Genomic DNA, 19437 nt, shown 5'->3' on the forward strand with positions numbered 1-19437 from the left:
CATTCGACATCCGTTGCCGTTTCCAGTCGGTTGGCCGTCGTTTCGTACCGTGCACGAGTAGGAACTCCACCTTGGGAGCTTACCGGATGCCACAGCAAAGCAAAACCCTACCGAAAGCCGCACGGAATGAGACAATTTCATTTCGAAGATCGTAAATCAATTGCGATGCTTGCATCTAATGAGCATCGTAGTGTCTTTTTCTTAAGCGCTTTGCCCCGGGCTACGACGGTATCCTTGAAAGGAAGCTACTACTTGCCACCGGTTCTTACAACTTCAAGCCGAGTGCATCATGGCTGGTGCGCGAACTGAACTGTAAAATTGCGTCAGGGCTTCCCGGTATGCCAGCAAACCATATGCGGCAACACTAACGCGTGCCGAAATCGATAGAACGTCGGATCCGAACCATCCAACTGTGCGACCAGCCAAATGCACCTCAAATCGGTGTAATATCAATTCCGCATTACAATAACTCAATTTGTTATCCTCTCCTGGGGTTGGTGCAAGCGCATCCCCCGATCCGTGCATCCGCGGTGCCGCATCCATGTGCTTTGGTTTTGAAAGGGATTTAGTTCTGCATCGCCGCTTGTGAGCATATGTTTTCGGTCGTTTCGAAAAGGATGCGTCCCCGAGTCAAGCATTACACCTCCTAGAGACACCCACACAAGCGTTCCTCTGTTTTTGGGAACTCGGGATGCATCTGCATGCACTACTTACGGCAGATTGAACGTATCTACCGAGAGCGGTACGTTCCGGGCGCGGTTTGGGCTGACGCTGCAAGGTGAGAGATAAAAATGGCGACCCATCTCTCCGCAATCCATTGCAAACCTTCCTGTGCCCTGTAATCAGCTGGAATAATGGAAAAGCTTTCCCCACCGTTTGGGGGAGGACCACATTGCGTGGTACAGTGCTTCCTAGTTTGTACCGAGAAAGGAAGTAGAATGCACTAATATACGACTTACGGTGTGCCACGTGCGCGTAATAAATTCGCCGAATCGTACTCGTCGAATAAATCACTCAAAATTCCGAACTTCCCGTCCAATCATTCGGTTGAGGGAATAATTGGATTTCGCTTATGGAACAACATGGAGCCGTGAGGTTTTTGGGCCAGGTATGTCAATAGTTTCACCGATCACGTGCACATACACGCACACGGCGTATGCATTGCATTGATGTGATAGCAATGCGGAGCAGCTTATGGATTTTCTGTCGGTGATGTAATGATTATACACATAAATTGGAACATCTCTGGAATAAAATTTCTTTCTATATAGTTAGAAAATGTATGTATTTTACAATATAAAAGCATTCTATTCATTCGTTTCATTCAATTCTTATGAGATTCGAAACGTGGTCTAAACATGATTCGGGCTAAGATTAATTATGTGTAGTCTCTAATATCAACTTAATGTTGCACTACGAACATGAAAAAATATCTTTAAAGTGTCTTTAATTATTGATGAATGGATATTCAGGGAAGTAAAACCAGGTACCTTTTTCTATATAACTTTAAAGTGTTATATGCAATGGCACATCATCAAAGCTGTACCTGTGAACTTAACTACCTATGACCTATGAATCATTGAAGCTTGTTCAGAATTGTTGCTCTGTCTGACTCTTTGTATTGAAGACAATAAGATGAAGAGAGATTAAATGATAATTTTGACATACACTAATAACATATTTAATTTTGAAACAATAACTGAAGGTGGATAAAACCTTTTTTTTTTATTTATTATATGCAACGAACATCGCGCAGTTCCTCCATCAGTAATCTTCGCTAACGACCTCCTGGCAACCGTGTTGCCAGCTATCGCCTCAACTGTCACCAAACACAGGGTGATTCAGTCCCTACATTTACTTCCATTATTGCTTCCAAAGGCAGGATGGTCGAATAAAACTTTATGGAATATTAAATGGAGTAGGATAAACCATAGTAGAATATTTTTTCAATACAACGAGCGTTATACTTAATTACAAACACTGATTAAACATTATTACAAAGAGGTAAAATGTGGGTTAAAAAAATCAAATTTACAAATCAATTAACAAATCAAATAACAAGAATGTTGCGATGACATGTTCGACATTCCTTGCGTAGTGACATCCCGGCGCGGTGGCAGCCGACAGGATGCAACGATCGCCACGTCAGGGACAGACAGATCGAGTGGACCACTCGAGCAAGAAGGACGGGTAACAGTTAGGAAGTGAGGAAATAAAGTACAACGTGAGGAAGCAGTGGGGAAGATAGGGACGAAAGTAGGTGGAAAAGAAACGCCTTGTATTTGATGCTAAAAGTGTAACTATTGTTGAACTTTTGTTTCAGAGTTGCACCCTTTCCCCTGTGAGAATAAAAGGTTAGAGAAATTCTCCCACAATTAAGAATGAAATAAAATATTTACTGTAGTAAAATTCAGTTTCTCGTTGAATAAGTTGAAAGGTGTTTAGATATTTTGAAAGTATTTTTAATAGTATTTCTCAATTGTACTTACATTCAAGCGTACGGAATATCTTTATCTTACAAATTTCGCTATGACCTGTAGGTATATGTCAACTAGCGCTCGTATAAATGACTAAAAGGTTGAACCCATGCCTTCACTGAAACATGTTTCTTAACACTTCCATGCTTTCTTACGGAACAGGGCAATCCAACCAGAGAGTTAATCGAATAATCTTCACCCAATACTTTGCTGACCCCGAAAACATCCCCTACGCCTTTTTTATGGCAATGACGGGTCACCCGGATCGATTCACATCCTTACGACCGGTCCGACCGGTGTTGGCTACTTGTTCGTTCAATAATTCAACAATGCCAATTTAATAGTGTCCATAAAATCGACACCTTTCGTGAAATGTTTTCACCGTCTGTTCGTGACCCTCGGATTTTTTCTGCGTTCGTCGAAGGAATTGAATGGATATGTTTCCTGTTTTTTTTTCCTGCTCTGCTCATTCCGCTACACGGGGTGATGGGATTTAAATAATTCAATACCGGCAAAAGGATAACGATCAAACGTGAATCGGACTGGCCGGGCGGTGCTGGGAAGGGTGATTGAACCGTGCTCAATGTCTTCGGAGGTGGTTTGGTTTCCGTGTGCGGTGAAGAGTTTCCGCACGGAAACTGTACCATGAAACATTTAAAATGAAAATGTTCAACCGCGGCCGCACGGCCGAACGTGACACTATTGAACGGGCTACTTTGGTGAATTGTTGACCCGTAATGTTGGTTATTTGGAACGGCCGGGACGGAAGGGACGGTACGATCGGGGCAGGTGAAAATGGGTTCCATTTCAGTGCTGTGCGTGGGACCGAAGATGGACGTTCGGTTTCCGGTTGTGCGTTTCCATCAGACGGAAAGCGGTAATAAGCTTACGTACCGGGAGGATTTTTACATTTACGGTCTAAATCGGATTGAATGCTGGTCGTATAGTTGTGCGGCAGGAAAGGCATATTTTGTTTCCTTTTCTCGGGGACTGTTTCCCCGTGTGTTTGTGTGGGTGTTGGCCAACTAGGGTCGCACTACAGGCACAGGAAAGGTGAAAGGTTTCCGTTTCGTACGAGCTGGTGAAAAATTGACACAAACCGGCATCGGAAGCTGCGAGGTTGTACGGAAAACTCGGGAAAATATAGGTGACCGACGGCCATAAATACACGCACACCGGTAGTCCGGTAGGTTCCACCTGAAGGAAAGCAGGAATGCAAGGGTTTCCAGATTCGGGATAATAATCGTAAATTGACAATAATGCGATTTTGATTCCGATCGATTCGGTTTGCCGGATTCGGATCGTCTACAATTGGGGCGGTGGTTTTGAATGCAAAAAACCGAAAAGATGCTTAGGGGGGCGATTTCGAATTGATACAGTGTTTATTTTTCTTTTGTTTATAAAGATGTTTTCTGATCTTCTTCCTGTGAGGTATTTGTTAAAGCACTCTATCAGGAAGGGCTATTGCTAAACACACATGATGCATTTCGGCATGCTAAAAGATTTACGATGGACGAAGTGTTGTTGCCATTTGGAAGATGTCAACGTATCAGCAAAATAAAATAAATAAAACATCATTTTCTGCATATTCCTGTTTTTCCGTAATGTAAACAATCCGCAAGAGGCACCGATCCTTCGCCTGAGGATACTGCTCCAATGGTCCCTACAGAAGCATCAGAGAACTCTTGGAGGGTTTGATAAACCTTGGGAAAAAGTTTATCTCCAACTCGCCCATTTTCCTTAGCGATTTGCTTTAATGATGAGTGAGCTCATGTCAGTTCAAAAGATCACATCCAATTTGGGGAATTCTTCTTTGTGGAACTATTTCCAGATGTCGCCCTTAGGTTGATCGACAATCACAAAACTACTTTCGTGTGGAAAAGGAAGTAAGAGCTTCCGGTGTTTATTTTTTTTTGGTGATAGACGTACTGCCCATGGCCTCTACGATTGTCGATTAGATATCTAATAGACCGTTTCATCTGTCAAGAACTCGATATCACAATTCGCATGAAAGAAATATTTCAACAGCAACTTAAGTCACCCCTATTAGGTGTTTGCTTATTGTTCAGCAGCAGTTGACTTTGACTGACACTGTCACGTAACAACTCCCGAGGGAACTCCGAAGTGGATGGTCAAAATATAATGTTCACATCGTTACAGTACGTTTTTGTTCGATGAGTAAAATAAATCGTAAATGTGAATAGTAAAAATTAAAAATTATTTTCAGGTTAAACAATTTATTTAATTAATCAATCTCTTAACATTATTACGCCATGTTGATAGCTATATTTCATGTGAATTGCACAAAACAGAGCAAAACAAAATAATGGTAGCTGCGATGTATATACGTTTCCCACGTTATATAACAGTGTTACATTGTCACAGTAATTCCAGTAGTTCAATAGAAATTAAATTTCAAAAAACACGTTTTTTGCGATGCATTGTGGTTTTAGTTTTGAATGTCTGATTGTTAGTAAAAGAATAAATATTAATAGTTATCGGATAATGTTTTCTATGAACTGTATTTAAACGCACTGGTAATGTTTAATGTGTTTGGATACATTAGCGATGAACTAATAAAAACATTAACTCAAATGCAATCAATGTTCTTTAAACGAGCTTCTAAAGGTTAAACTGTGACGAGTTAATGAAGAAGAACGTTGTTGTTGACGTTTAAACCACACTTGCAGAACAATAGCGTATTTCCATCCTTTAATTTCCCTTAGAATTATGGGACTTTGCTGTAAAACGCATCACTCTTAGAGGAAAAACTATCATTTACATGCTGCTGGTTCAATTTACCAGTGAATCACATTGTTAAATTTACATTTCAAAGCCTCCAGCACCACTTTTCAGCAGGGGAAAACACAAATCCGCTTAAAATCGGCCGGTGTGCGAACCAAATCTAATCAGCTCAGATTTCCCGTAAATGAATGATGAACCCATTCACCGTTGGAAAACCGTGCTGTGATCAATCCTTAATCGTGGTAAGAGACCCTCGAAATAAAATGTGTAGCATACGCACACATTTGCCCAACCGCCGGAATTCGCTGTGGTCGATTTTTCAGCCACCACAGGTAATGAAGGTACAGTAGTGCCGCAACGCTGCCATTCGGTCAGTTACGGTGTTTTTTTTGTGTATGAAGGACCTGTCGAAACTAGTAGTACTTCTATTGCTCATGACCCGGTCGAAAGCGGTTTAGAGAGATGAGGGCCCAAACAAAGCGAAAAAAAAAATCTGGCCCACCGGACGGCCGACCGATTTCGAGATGAGATTAAATACACGCTCCATTTCAAAGGGTAGGTCGAAATGAGCTGTTCCATTTAAGCGACGTGTGCATAGACGGACTAAAAAGGGAGCGCAATAGAGTCGCGAACTTTTTGCGCGACCGTGCCGGGGAAAAACGCGGAACGAGATGAGCTTCGCGATTTTGTGGCACGGGAACGGCGTTCGGACGACGGCTTTGGTAGATTGGAAGATTAAATCGCTTAAACCCGGCTCATAACTAACGAGAAGCACTGGCCCGAGTATCGCATCGGTTGTGAAATGAGTTTAATGATGTTCCAGCTTATTTATGCTTCGGAATGATACCGCACACCGGATGGTACGGCCGGTACGCTCGTATCGCAAACGGTTCGTACGATTGGCCATGACCAGAGCGTACCGGTCCCTTTAATCATGGTTAAATCTGTTTACTCGATTTACCCGGCAGCGAGCATTGGGCCACCGACGCGTTGAAACTCGGTGCGGGACAGCTGAGCCAATAGGGTCGGATGGTTTTCCAACGAAGCCCAAATTCGTCATGTTGTGCCCACGCTGGCACACGGTGACGCTGGGAACAATGTGAAAGGCGTGATAATGATTGATGATGATGGCGATGATGGTGATGATCGTCAGCAGGACAAAAGTGGTTTACTGGTGCGTGTTCCTGTGTTTAGAGTATATTTTCCTTCCTCGATTGCACATATGAGGTGTCACTTTCTTTTTTGTTGTTGATCTTTGTTTGTTAAAATACCATTACCAATACCATACCATTTTTATACTTTTATACTTCATGTATTTGAAATATTTTTACTTTAATGTTCACTAAATATAAATTAATAATGGAGTGCTAGAATGTTAAGTTTCATAAGTAGGACTTTCAGAACTAAATAATAACAACTTCAAATAAACATACCTTACATACTTTTCATTGTTTTTCAGTTAACCAAATATTGGTTGTGATTTCAAAAAAACAGAAGAATCATACAAAAGAAACGCAAATCGTAGGAGGCGAGCTAACTGTATTAGGTAGATAACATAAATAACAATCAGTGCAAATCTATTATTATCTGAAAAATTCTATGTCTTTAAATGACTCATGACGCTAGCGTACATAATGCAACATCTTTACGGGTGGAAAATACGCAGCGCTTAGTCATATCACCTGTTTTATCGACATAGCGTGAATTGCATAATAAAAGTTTGATTGGCTTTCGGACATTCCTATCAATGCGGCGTTCCAGCGAACCAATCGAAAGCTTGGACAGCGAATCTCCATTTTATCCTATTACATCTAGAACTCGGCAGGGATGCCGCACCTGCAGCCACATTCTTGAGATCAAAACCTTGGGTAAATTAATCGAGATAATGTGTTGCCCTGCAGTCGGCATACTTGGCTGAGATTGAACAACATCTTACGGGTGAAATCTGCAGCACGCTGCAACTGCGGGCAGCAAAACGATTGCTCGCTGCGAACATTCAACCACCTCCAAGAGAGCTCTGCGTTGGTGGCATTCCGAGCGAACTTTTCGATGAAGCCGAGAAATGTGCATCCTAATGGTGGAAGGAATCAATACACTGCCATAATGCACACCAGCACCGTGAGTGCATCCGTGTACGATCGTACTGCACGCCGATGTTCTGCGTGGAGGGAAAGGATTCTCTGGTAAGAGACTGACCCAGGGATGCGATGGTGCACGGACTCTTCAGTTCCTTCATCCACGGCACGAAAAGGGCGTGCTTTTTATTAGGGAGTGTGTGCGTGTGTGTATGCAGGGATTTGCATGCGCTTGTTGCATTTTCAACAAGCTGCCAACCGTGAGTGACCTTCCAAAAAGGGGGGAGAAGAAAATGGTGCGTCGCCCGACGCGCTCAGGCATTGAATCGTTGGTGAACCGTTCATACTAGCGTGTGTCTTTTACTGATTGCCTGCAGCAGCGACCAATCTACCCATCGTGTAAGGTTCTGTAGCTTGCTTGTAGTGTGTCCCTCACTGCATTGCAGCAGCATGCGGAAGAGGAAAAAAACATGTCTGATGAAGAAGTGTGTTATTAAAAACGAAATGAGCTCGAAGTGTGGGGAGTTGGGTGTGCATAAGAGGTGGACTGGGTGAAAAAAAAATGTGCTAAACGTTTTTTTAAGCTGCACCGTAAGAACAACAACCCAGGCGGAATCGCTCATGGGGTGGCATATTGGAAGGTGCAGCTTATCGATATTTGCCGGACGGATTAAATGTGTCTGATCCCGTCTCGGGTGGGTATTTGTTAATATTTGCGCTAGAAGGCGAAATTGAGAAAATATTTTGAAAATAAAAAAGATGATATTATTGTTCGTTCCCTTTATGCGTCGTGATGTAAAATCTATAGAGTGAAGGTCAATATTAAAGATAATGATTTTTTTATTTACTCTGTTCAAAGTGCACAGACATGAGACATTGGTATTGGAAATACTTTTGTACGCACAGTATTACTTTAACATTCTGCACAAGTGGATATAGAAAAACTATCGGAAAAGAAGAAGAAGAATGTTTTATTAATTTTGTTAACGATAACAGATAAATCAATAATCATAAATAAAACCATAATATAATTCAAAAATTCATTATCAAACTAAGAACAGATACAGTATTTTTAAATTATAATCTAGATAGGGTTGTCTTGATGGAATAACAAAAGAAGCAAACCTCCTTTTTATTGGGTATACAAGTAAGTTTCTACAGTTTTAAAATTTTTGATATCTCATGTGTCACATTGCATCATTGCATTCGCAATTTATACTTCGTTGTGATTAAAATCCTATAAGGAAGTTTTTAACTTTGCTCTAGCAAATAGTTTTGTCGGAATTAAGGCTAATCTCAATTACAAAAGACAGCTTAGGTAGTGCTACCGCGTGATCATACAATCAGTAGAGGAATGGGTCTAACTAAATATTTCGGAGCGTTAGGGCAAAAGTGCGATCATTGGCGTATGATTGAGAATGTTACTATTTTTTCGTTAAAATTAACTAAAAACACGATACAGAAATAATTAATTAAATACACTTATTTGTTCTGGAACAAGTTATATTTTTTCCTGGTATACTTTCTGATCCACCCATTAATGTTCAATTTTAATCGTTAATAATAATTTGGATAATAAAGGATGCATAATTCATCACAGTCGAGAGTTTTGCACCATAAGACTACTATTTGTATCTAACAATATAGAATGCGCGTACCCGAAGTTAGGTCGACAAAATCACGAATTAGTAAGAATGGACGAATACACTTGCTATAATAAAAAAAAACAATTACCGATTGCTTTCCTCCCTGACGTACAAAAATAAATGCTCTACGTGCTTCGGTTTGGTTTGGAACGTGGAAAACGGATTTAAACACACGTAAAAAACACACTCTCCAGCGAGCAGGCAGCTTACCGTCAAATGAAACCTTAATTAATTATGAGGCAAATCATTAAAAACAAAATTGTGATCTGATCCACCCGCGTGCGTGCGTGCCAGTGTAATATAATCACATCGTGATTTTGGTGTACGTGAATTTTAACTGCCTACCGAATGTTTGCCGAACATGTGAGTGAAATCAAATATTTGCATTCGCGTTCGCGGTGGCCAACGCACCCACGGCGTAAATCGCACCGAATCGTGTGTGCTGTGTGCTGTGCGTCAACGGGTTTTGAATTTTCTGATGCTTTTCTTTACTGATGTGTGGTTTTTCTGGGCGGGTCGGGATGGGGTGGAAGGTCTGGGGAACCAAATTTTAATCAAGTTCACATCGCTTTCGCGCAATGGTGGCAAGGTGGCGGCCGGTAACAAGGCGAGTTCCCCGTGTCCACGTGTGCTTTCCGCGTGTAGTACGTACGAAATGAGTATTTAACTTTGGTCTCATTTTTGTGCACACCACGCGAGTTGTACGTGTGTTCCGTGCCTGGAGAAGGTGAGATGGGACACGGGAGTTTTTTTTATCGTTGAAATTAAAACGATAACAGCAAGCAAAGCAAAACAATATGACATTTCTGTCGCTTCATTCCTGCCCGTGGAAAGGTTCAGCAGGTTGGCTCTCGGCTGTGGTCATGATCCGTACAGGGTGCGTTAATGCTCTCAAGTGACTGTGTATGTGTATGTGTGTTTGTATGTGTACATATGAATGGAAAGATTAAATTAAAATGATAATCATATTTTCATCATTGCCGTAATGTTCACCAGCGTCAAACCCATCTGAGCACCGCGCACGGGAAGAAACGTCGGTGGGAAAAATCAACTCCGGTCCAGCGCATTCTTTCAGCGGGTGGAATCGTGAATGGAACACTTGAGATTGGTGTTTTGGGGCGAATCATTTTCGTCACTGGAAGTGAAATGGATGGACCGAAAAGATGCTGCCGAAAAAACGTGATGATTGTGCGTATAGCGCGAACAATGGTTTGTGTACCACCTGAGATTAAATTGTATTCTAATCAAGTGTTTTAATTAATGGTTGAACCTTCGGTCAGGCACCTGGCAATGGGACTGGTTGAAAATGGGGTGGATTACTTTTACAATGAAAGCGCTCTTTTTAAAACGCTTCGATAAGCGAGTGGTAAGGAAGCTTTTCAAAAACACTCCTGCACGGTGGTTTGAACAGAAACGTGAGGTGGACTGAACGATTCGCACTTCATTTATAATGCTCGGGCTCGGGCACCGGGCGTCTTGAACTGATTGCAATCATTAACGTTCGTTGCGGGGTTGAATTCTACCCCCGTGCGAAGACAACTGTTTGCGCAACAAAGATACTGTGCCAGAACAGCAATCCAAGCAAACGGTGCTTAGTGTTCTGTCAATAATCAATCCAAACAGTCGAGGCATATCGAGTCGGGAGTCGCTAGTTGTTCGTTCCTTCCTTATATCAAACCAGCAGACAGCTTCTTGGAATTCATTTGTAGTGTTCCATCCTTTCTGTTCTGCTAAGCGTTCGATGGAAACACACGCAAAAGCTCGCTAAGAGCTAACATTAGTCAATGGCGGGATGCAGTCTTCAGCCGTCTCGTGTGTCGGCGTGTCATCTCGTACCTCGTCAGCCGAAGCGTGAAAAGAGCAATCACTCGAGTGGGTGGAAGAAAAATCACTCCCAAAAACCACCGCAGGGCTGTTCGTTTTCTTTTCATCGTCGAATTTTCACCCAACTAAGCAGCAACTGTTCTGTTGGTACAGCTTAATTAGAACTAATTATAATGGAAATCAATTTTAATTAGATGCTTGCTGGAAGCATCTTATTTAGATGCTTCCCAGCGATTGAGTGCTCGTCTTATGCTTCGTTGGTACGAATGTCGCGATGCACGCGACAGGATGGAATTTTGTTCGAAGGCTGAAAAGCTCTTTCTTCCGGAAGAACGACGAAGAGGAATCATTACTGTATGTCTGTTGTGTCGTCATGCCGGCTAGTGTTTTGTGCTGCGCTTTGTTTGGCTGATTAATCCGCCCACCGAGCATTGGGACAGATCAGGGAAGATTCGCAACGGAAGACATATGTTGGGCTGTGTTTCGTTGAAATGTTAATGATCTACAACGGCCCAGCAGCATGGCGGGAGATTTCATGTTTGAAGTGAGTGATGATGAGCACCGGTGGAAATATTTCTAACCGATGAAATGCTTTGTCTTTCCTGGTAAGTGTTTGTTGAATTATAAAGTAGTGATGGAAATGAACACCGATATCGATTGCGATTGCGGATTGTAGTGTCGTTGTTTCATTGTCCAGAAAAGCCTCCTTCTAGTACTATGCAAATTGTAAAAGTTTTTATTACACTTTGCAATAACTTATGAGAACTTTAGTAACTGTGATTTCATGAATAAGATCGGCCGACTTTTAATCGGTGGCTCAACATCCATACTTGCTTGTCAGGGCATCCTTATTATTATATGATTTTTGAAAGTTCGATCTGATCTACGTCGTCTGGAAGTCGATGAAAAAGGTGATGTTCGCAGCATCTCTAAAGGATCTGATAAAGATATTTTGGGACTCCTCTGTTCCTCAAAAATACCTAGCCTGATAACTTCTTGATTTGTGAGGATTTCCGAAGGAAGGATTTTTTATGAAAAACTTACGGAAACACTTAAATAATTCCTTTCAAACTCTAAAATTTAAGAAAAAATGCTAGAGGCGTTGAAACTAACAAAGATGTATATAAAACAGTGTGGGTCTTATTATACAAACTTGACTGTAATATTAGTTAAAATATGTTTGATTATGTCCATCTTTGGGGTGGCCCGGGGTATATTTGGAAGTGGTGCCGGTCTTTAGACGAAAAATCATAATATAACACACAAACAGGACTTATTTTAGCAGCCTTTATTTGCCAATTAGATTGCCTCTGGTTTGGCAATTTAAGAGGAGCAAGAATCACGTCCTCATTCGCCGAGTTAGCTTTTTAGAATGTTATTTCTCCTGGTCGTTGATCCTTTTAGTTCGGGCGTGATCGGTCACTTCGCTTGATGTGGCGCCCTATACAGCCAAACGGTCGAAATCAGCTATCGCATTCGAATCGACCGTTGAATAATATTTAACATTATGAGAGACGGTTAAAGGCCCCATTAGGTACCATCGCTTGAGCTACTCTTCATTAAAATTACATTGGGGAAATTCTTCATTAAACATAAACTAATATATGATGGCCGCATGCTGTTCAGGTGTGACCCCAAAATGTCTATGGCTCGCGAATTGTAATGTTGCACCTGATTTGTTATTTACTGTGTAAAAAATATTTAATAGCCATTACAAGTAACAAAATGGTAACGATTCCATCAGTCAATGAACCAACATTTTAAGACGCAATCAAAAATAGCTCATTCGCACGAGTAACGGAACCCAATCTAGAAAATATTCGAACATAATAACCAAACAAAACACGGTGTCGTCACTGATTGAGTCAAGCAATACGCTGTTCCAGTCGCTATCTCACGCGCCGTGAAACTATTGCAGCAGCGCTTAGCCTTTTTGCCGGGTCACACTTCCTCGTACACACGAAGTGAAAGTGACAGTCGCAAACAGCGACGAACGAGCCCATTGAAATGAGCATCGTTCCTGCCGGGAGATAACGCGGCGATGCGAGATTCGTTTGTTCAAGGGCAAGGTTATCGCCGCCATGCGATTAGGAACGAACTGCGTCGGGTTTGGCCGTTGTGGTCCATGTGGATTCAGTCTTTTCGAACCCATCGCGAGAGTTCGTACTCTCCGCCGATCAGCTTGGCTTAGAACAGAGTGTGCACAAATGTTGCCACGGATAGCATTGGTGAGGTTGGTGTGCCGAGCAGGTGCCACTTTTGGCACATCGGCAAGCAGTTATTGCACCGCGTCGACGGATCCGTCTTTTGCGGCGATCAAGCCGAAGAAGATCAACTACGAGCGAATCGGAATCGTTGGTGTGCCGTTTGATAAGGGACAGCGAAAGAAAGGAGTCGGGCTGGGGCCGAAAGCAATCCGAGATGCGGGCCTGATTGATCACATCCAGGAGATATCGCCCAAGCTGAACATTAAGGATTACGGTGACATACAGTACGAGGCGCTCAACTTTAACGGGCGCAAGGTGGGCAACATGAAGAAGCTTGAGCATGTGGCCAGCTGCAGCCGGCACCTGTCACACCAGGTGACGGAGGTGTTGGATGACGATCGGCTGTGCATTACGCTCGGCGGTGATCACGCGATCGCGATCGGTTCCATCGATGGGCATTTGCACCACAGCAAAGATGTGGCCGTCATTTGGGTGGATGCCCATGCGGATCTGAACACCAACTCCACGTCACCGTCGGGAAACATTCACGGCATGCCGGTGGCGCTGCTTGCACGGGAGCTGTGTGACTACTGGCCGTACATACCGGGCATGGACTGGCAGGAACCGATCATCTCGATCAAGAACCTCGCGTACATTGGACTGCGCTCGGTCGATCCGTACGAGCGTGCGATCATCGAGAAGTTCGGCATCAACGCGTTCGGGATGCGCGAGGTGGAGAAGTACGGCATACGGGAGGTGATGCGCATGGCGCTGGAGCGCATCGATCCGGAGGGTCAGCGGAGTCTGCATGTGAGCTACGACATCGATTCGCTGGATGTGCTGGAAGCTCCCAGCACGGGTACGAGCGTGCGCGGAGGTTTGACCCTGCGCGAGGGTATCTACATCATGGAGGAGGCGTACGGTACGGGACGGTTGGCGGCCGTCGATCTGGTGGAGGTGAATCCGGCCATCGGAACACCGGAGGACGTACGGCGAACGGTGGAAGCCGCTGTACACCTGCTGGTCGCTGCCTGCGGTCATAGCCGCAAGGGTGACATCGCCGACACGTTGGATTTGCTACAAAAGTGATGAAGTGTTGAACACCCCAAACTGCCCCCTGAACTGTATTTGTTTGTTTGCAAATAGCTCAATAAACTTTTCCTTTTTGTACACAATTTTGGAGTGTTTTGGAGGATGGATGAAGCAGTTCGGTGCGGTTCGCATTGTCACCTTGTATGGGGATGTATTAATATATGTGTGTGGTTTTAAATTCGGTTAGTGTTGGGATTGTTCGACGGAAGGGGAAGTTTGTAGCAACGTAAGACTAACGAATATATCTGGCTTTGGTAATGTCTGACTCAGGACATAAATTTCTCGATCACGAACACACTGCGCGGGTAAAAGGGTATGTTGAAAGGCAGTGTGTGCTGGGTGTGTAAGTGTTATGAATCGAACATTCCACACAGTTAGGGACAGCTCTGGCTGGACCATTTTCGGTTTTTCCAATCGGTTTTGGTAGTCAATATTCATTCTTCAACTTCAAAAGCCCTGGCTGAGAAAGGGAGAGTGTGCCGGAGCGAACCGCTCTGATGTATTGTAGCAAGTGAGCATCAGGTCACCTCCATCCCAAAAGAAGTTTGTTTGGTTGCGTACGAAAAGACCCACCCGGAAGCATCGGGTGGACGATGCATTTCGCGGTGCAGAAACCAAGTGGAGGCAAGTACCTGAGGCGGGTTGTGGTTTTGCTTTCCGTCCCGCAAAACCAACCAACCTAACCGAAAACAAAGCGAAACCAAACCGGCTCGTCTGGACGCACTTGATAAAAGGTAATTTATGATATCCTGCCGGTGCGGAAGGACGGCAATACACACACGGGGGGAGAGTATTATTTAATGTTTCCTCCGCCCCAAGAATCCGGACACGGTCAGTTCCGTGCCGATTTCGCCGGAGATGTTCCGTCTGAGTGGGGTTTTGTTACGAATGTTGTGGTTATGCTAACTACCCTTCCCCCAGTCACCGGGCACCTGACGGTGCGTTGCGTGTATGGTGTGGGTGGGTGTTTTTTTTGCGAAGCACTGTACGATATGTGTTGCCAAATTAGAATTTAGACTTTTATTGCTGCTCTCCGGTGTGGTTCGTTCGATGGTTTTGTTCAGAGGTAAGTGTGTGTGGGTTTTTTTTTTGTTAGTATTTGTTGGGTGCTTCTTGTGGAACAGTTGTGTTCCAGAAGATGGGAGCGTTGAATGCTGGCAAAATCCAATTTTGAAAGCTTCCATTGAAAGCTTGTTTTGTTTTTGTTTCTTTTCAGCGTACAAAATGGATGCCATTATCGGGAGAGGAGGAGGTAGTGCATACTCCATTTTGGGGACACCGTTACCCAACACTCGTCGCACGTATGTGCAGTTTTATGGTTGCACAAAATGGCGCCACATGGCGTTCGGGGTGGTACGTTTCAATGTTGAAATGTTTTTCTTGTTTTCACACTAATCGTTAAATGGGCGGAAGGAAGGACCGGCGAATAGCGGACTCCGGACGGCGGTGTGTTTATGATGACTTCTTTTGTGATATTTCCTAGTTTACCGGGAACTGGGCCCGGGATGCAAAACACCATTTTCCATTTGAAAGAGGTCGTACAAGATTTATTATTGCTCTCCGCGTTTGTTCCTACTCCTACACCTTGGGTGGCACTCTTTGAAGAGCTTTTCGTCCATAAAGGAAGACTTGTCGAGGTGGTTGCCTCTAGAGATGCTACCAACCGCGAAAAATGACTTTATTTTACATCCCACCACGCCATCAAGGTCTTCGACGTGTATTGCAACATTTTTTGGCATCATAATTTATGCTGCGCAACCCATCAGAAAGCAAACCGGAGCTATGGTTTTCCATCGAAAAGCAAACAAATTTAATGTGATCGCTTGCTTGAGTTACATTGTCTTCGATTGCGCCAAAGGCTGATGCTCGCCAATCCTTTTTCCTGCCAAACGGGAGCACCTTGGTTGGGCTTTACTGAGCACAATGGCTGAATGAAGGTCACTTTTCACCTTGCTCTAGCCTTTAAATGACTCTTCATTAGAAGCTGTTAGAACAATGGCCGTACGTACGGGCTCTGGGAACGAAGGATCGGTTAGGGTTGATGAGTATGACCTTCCGTCAGGTGATGGAAAATGGAAGTTCCGTTCATAGTCACCAGCTCGGTGACATCGGGGCTGTGGTTTGTACGCTGCACGAATGGATTGCTGGCTCAAGTGCGGGTAACGACAGGGAGAAGTGACAACCACAAAACAAGCATATTATCGTCAGAAAGTTGGCCATTTGGTGGTGACTGGTCTGGGGCGAAGTGGCGAAACTTTCGCTCGGGACGGCAACGTGCCATGAGTGGAGCCAACAAAAAACAAAAAAAAAGGTCAAAACTCATTACAAGTGTAATCTCTCGTCATAATAATTAATTATCTTCACGCAAACTGAGTGCTCAAGTCACCCGGTACGAGCGCCAAGGTTTGGGAAAGCCAAGCAGAGCAATAGTCTACCACATACCGAAGACGTCGGAGTGGCCTCTCCATCGTGAAGGGTGACAGGTTGGAGGTAAATTTGGCAAGCATTCTTTCGGGTAGCTGTCAAGGTATGCTATCGTTTGCTATCTCAGCAGTCAGCAGAGAGAGAAGGAGGGTTTTTATTCGATTTTTGCACCACCGGTAGGTAGTGACCACGAACCAGTGCGCCATATAGCCGGGTGTAAAGGGGAACCGTTTACAGTGGGAAGCATGAAATGACATTTCGCAAACCGATATCATTCACTTGTTTATGGTTAACCATTTATCAACGGAACATACGGGTGGTGCTGCGTGAAGTTTGGATTTAGCTTTGCCGGGGTTTTTTTTGCGTAGACAGGAGGATAATTTTTCCTTACTTAAAGTGGATGTTTTGATAATGAATAAATGAATGGAAGAGAGTTGTAAAAGTAATACCGCTATAATTATGTTATATTATCAAATGTCTAAACGAGTCTAAAAATTATTTTTGATTACTAATTTGATCGATCTTATAAGTTTATATAAGTTGTTATAGATTGTTGTATCTCTAAAAATTTTATGATTTGAATAAAGTTTCATGAGTAATTAAAGTTCATTATTTCAGGAGTCATAAAGCTTTCGAAAAAGGATTCAGAGTCATTCATATTATTAGACTTCTTCAAAAATTCTTACATATTTTAAACGTGATTAACTTCTAACTTTCATCTAACTGTTGATCTAATTTTCACACATAAAGAGCAGATTTTCATATCCGTTTTGACGATTATGGTTTCTAATGTGATTCTTTGCTGAGCATCTCCAACGATATTTCTTTACATCTTTCGTTTCTTTATTTCTATTACTCATTCTGTGTTCCATGTTCCTGTGATTACAAAACTCTTTACTTCATTTTGTTTGTGTTTTGAACGTATATTAAGAACTGTTTATTGTTCTTTTTGTCAAAAAAGTTATCTGTAATACTACCTGCCCTAAAAAGAAACCAAAGTTTTGTGTTTTGCACTTCGTTTTTAGTTATTTTCTTATAAAATAATTAATACCTTAGAAATTACAATTACATAACTACCAGTTAAACAAACGAAAAATATAAATCATAACTCTAAGCAAACCTTTAAGGTTTAAGCAGAACATAAAATCCATTCCTGGAAACAAGTATGAAAATACTGTTCATAAGAACTGATTGAAGCATGTTTTAGTTATGTGTCCATTGTTGTTCCGATGGCATTACACGATGTTATTGGAACGATCATTGAAGCGTGCGATCCTCATTCGGCAAAGTCAATAATAATAACGTTCATATGCAGTTTCGTTTGAATTCGCTTTTCAGTTTTACCGATCTGTTCGCTGCATATTTCATCTGCGCGTTCTGGTGGTCCATTAGGTGGTTCGACGGAAATGACCTTATCAGTATTTCATATACCCGCATTCGCCAAGGAAACGCAAACTTTCCTGTGTTGCTGTGTGCGGTACCGGGGTTTTTGGGTTGTTTAATTTTTGATACCTCTTCGGTGGAATTCACTTTCAACGAGTGCTTTTCTTCGTCAATCACAACTTCATGTGGTTTTTTCCGAGTTTTCCGCATTTTAATCTGCCATCGACGGTACCGCCTCCGATGTTGGGTAAAAGTTTTCATTCGTTTTGCAAACGAAATTCATTTGATGGAATGAAATTATATGCTTACTGGTACTTTTTACACAACGTTGATGTGGTTTTACCTTTTCCCGGTGTTGGAGCGAAAGCGAAATAAAATGAAATCGCTTCTCAGACGTACTGGGCCTAATGTCATTCGAACGGTACGGTGCGCGTAGAATGGTAATAAATATTTTTTCTTCATCTCCACGCTGGTTCCATTTCCATGGAAAAGCCGGCAACAGTACCCAATGTGGCTTGCCTTTAGCGCTCAACGGCTCAACGACCGATTCCGGGACGGGAGTTGTACGGCAAGTTTACAAATCGAGCTCATTATCTTGAAGTTGCTTCGGTTATCATTCGTTTTTTGGCAATCTCGCCGTAATCGCACACCGTGGTCGAGGCTGGAAAAGACGTTTCGGTTTTATTTTCTTACCCATTTCTAACGCGCGGTCGGTACGATTCGAGTGCTGAGTTATATTTTTTTTTCACGTATGTAGGCCCGTGAGTTCAGGGCTTCAGGGCCTGAGAGTTCAGTTTGCATGCTGTCGTACGGTTTGCCCAACCAGTGTTAGACGGCATTTCATTGTTTATGAATAATTTATCATATAATTGATAGCGGTCTGTTGGAGATTAATGGAATAGCCGTGTTTGCTTTCAATATAGATAAACAGTGGCAATCGAGAAGCGTCTTTGAATATTGGATTGTTCTGTGTGTGTGTTTGTTTTTTTTTGTTATTCTATTCACTCACCTCAGCTCGGAAGTTTCAGATGGGGAATACTGTCCAGTGCTGGTGGCTAGCATGGATAACACTTCAAGTGACATCCGTAATGAAAAGATGTGTGACAGCAACTGTGGTGCCCTTCATCGTCAGCAAGGGGGCTTTTAAGTTTCGATACTGTAAGGCTTTTTTGCAAACAAAAGTTTCAAAAAGTAAGTGCTTTCAGCCGTATTGACGGAACATTTATCATCGATGAATGTGGCTGTGGGAATTGAGGAGGAAAAAATGTTGAGGAATTCAATTGCGATTGCTAGTGATATGGCGATGTCCTTGGGTACTATACATTGTGTAGGTTCTAAACAGCAAACAAAAAAGAATGATTTATTTATTTATTATTATTTATTTATTCCATGATGACGGCTTTCGCCGTATTATCAAAAGAATCATTTATGATAAACATAGAAATAGCTGGAAAAGCTCACCTTTGAAGATGAATAAAAATTGATGGCAGTAACTTCCAGCTCTCGCAACACTTGCGATTCTCGACTTGACGGATAGGGTGGAGTTGTGATAAAATTGAAGAGT

General features: G+C 42.7%; 1 protein-coding gene across 1 annotated transcript; it reads left to right on the forward strand.

Moving 5' to 3' along the window:
- Positions 1-12974: 12974 nt before the first annotated feature.
- On the forward strand, positions 12975-14063 carry LOC128304582 (arginase, hepatic). Its single transcript, XM_053041784.1, has one exon. It carries the CDS (start codon positions 12975-12977, stop codon positions 14061-14063), a length of 1089 nt encoding a protein of 362 aa, XP_052897744.1.
- Positions 14064-19437: the final 5374 nt, after the last annotated feature.

Source organism: Anopheles moucheti, chromosome 3 (genome assembly GCF_943734755.1).
Source record: "Anopheles moucheti chromosome 3, idAnoMoucSN_F20_07, whole genome shotgun sequence".
In the NCBI taxonomy this organism is placed as follows: Eukaryota; Metazoa; Arthropoda; class Insecta; order Diptera; family Culicidae; genus Anopheles; species Anopheles moucheti.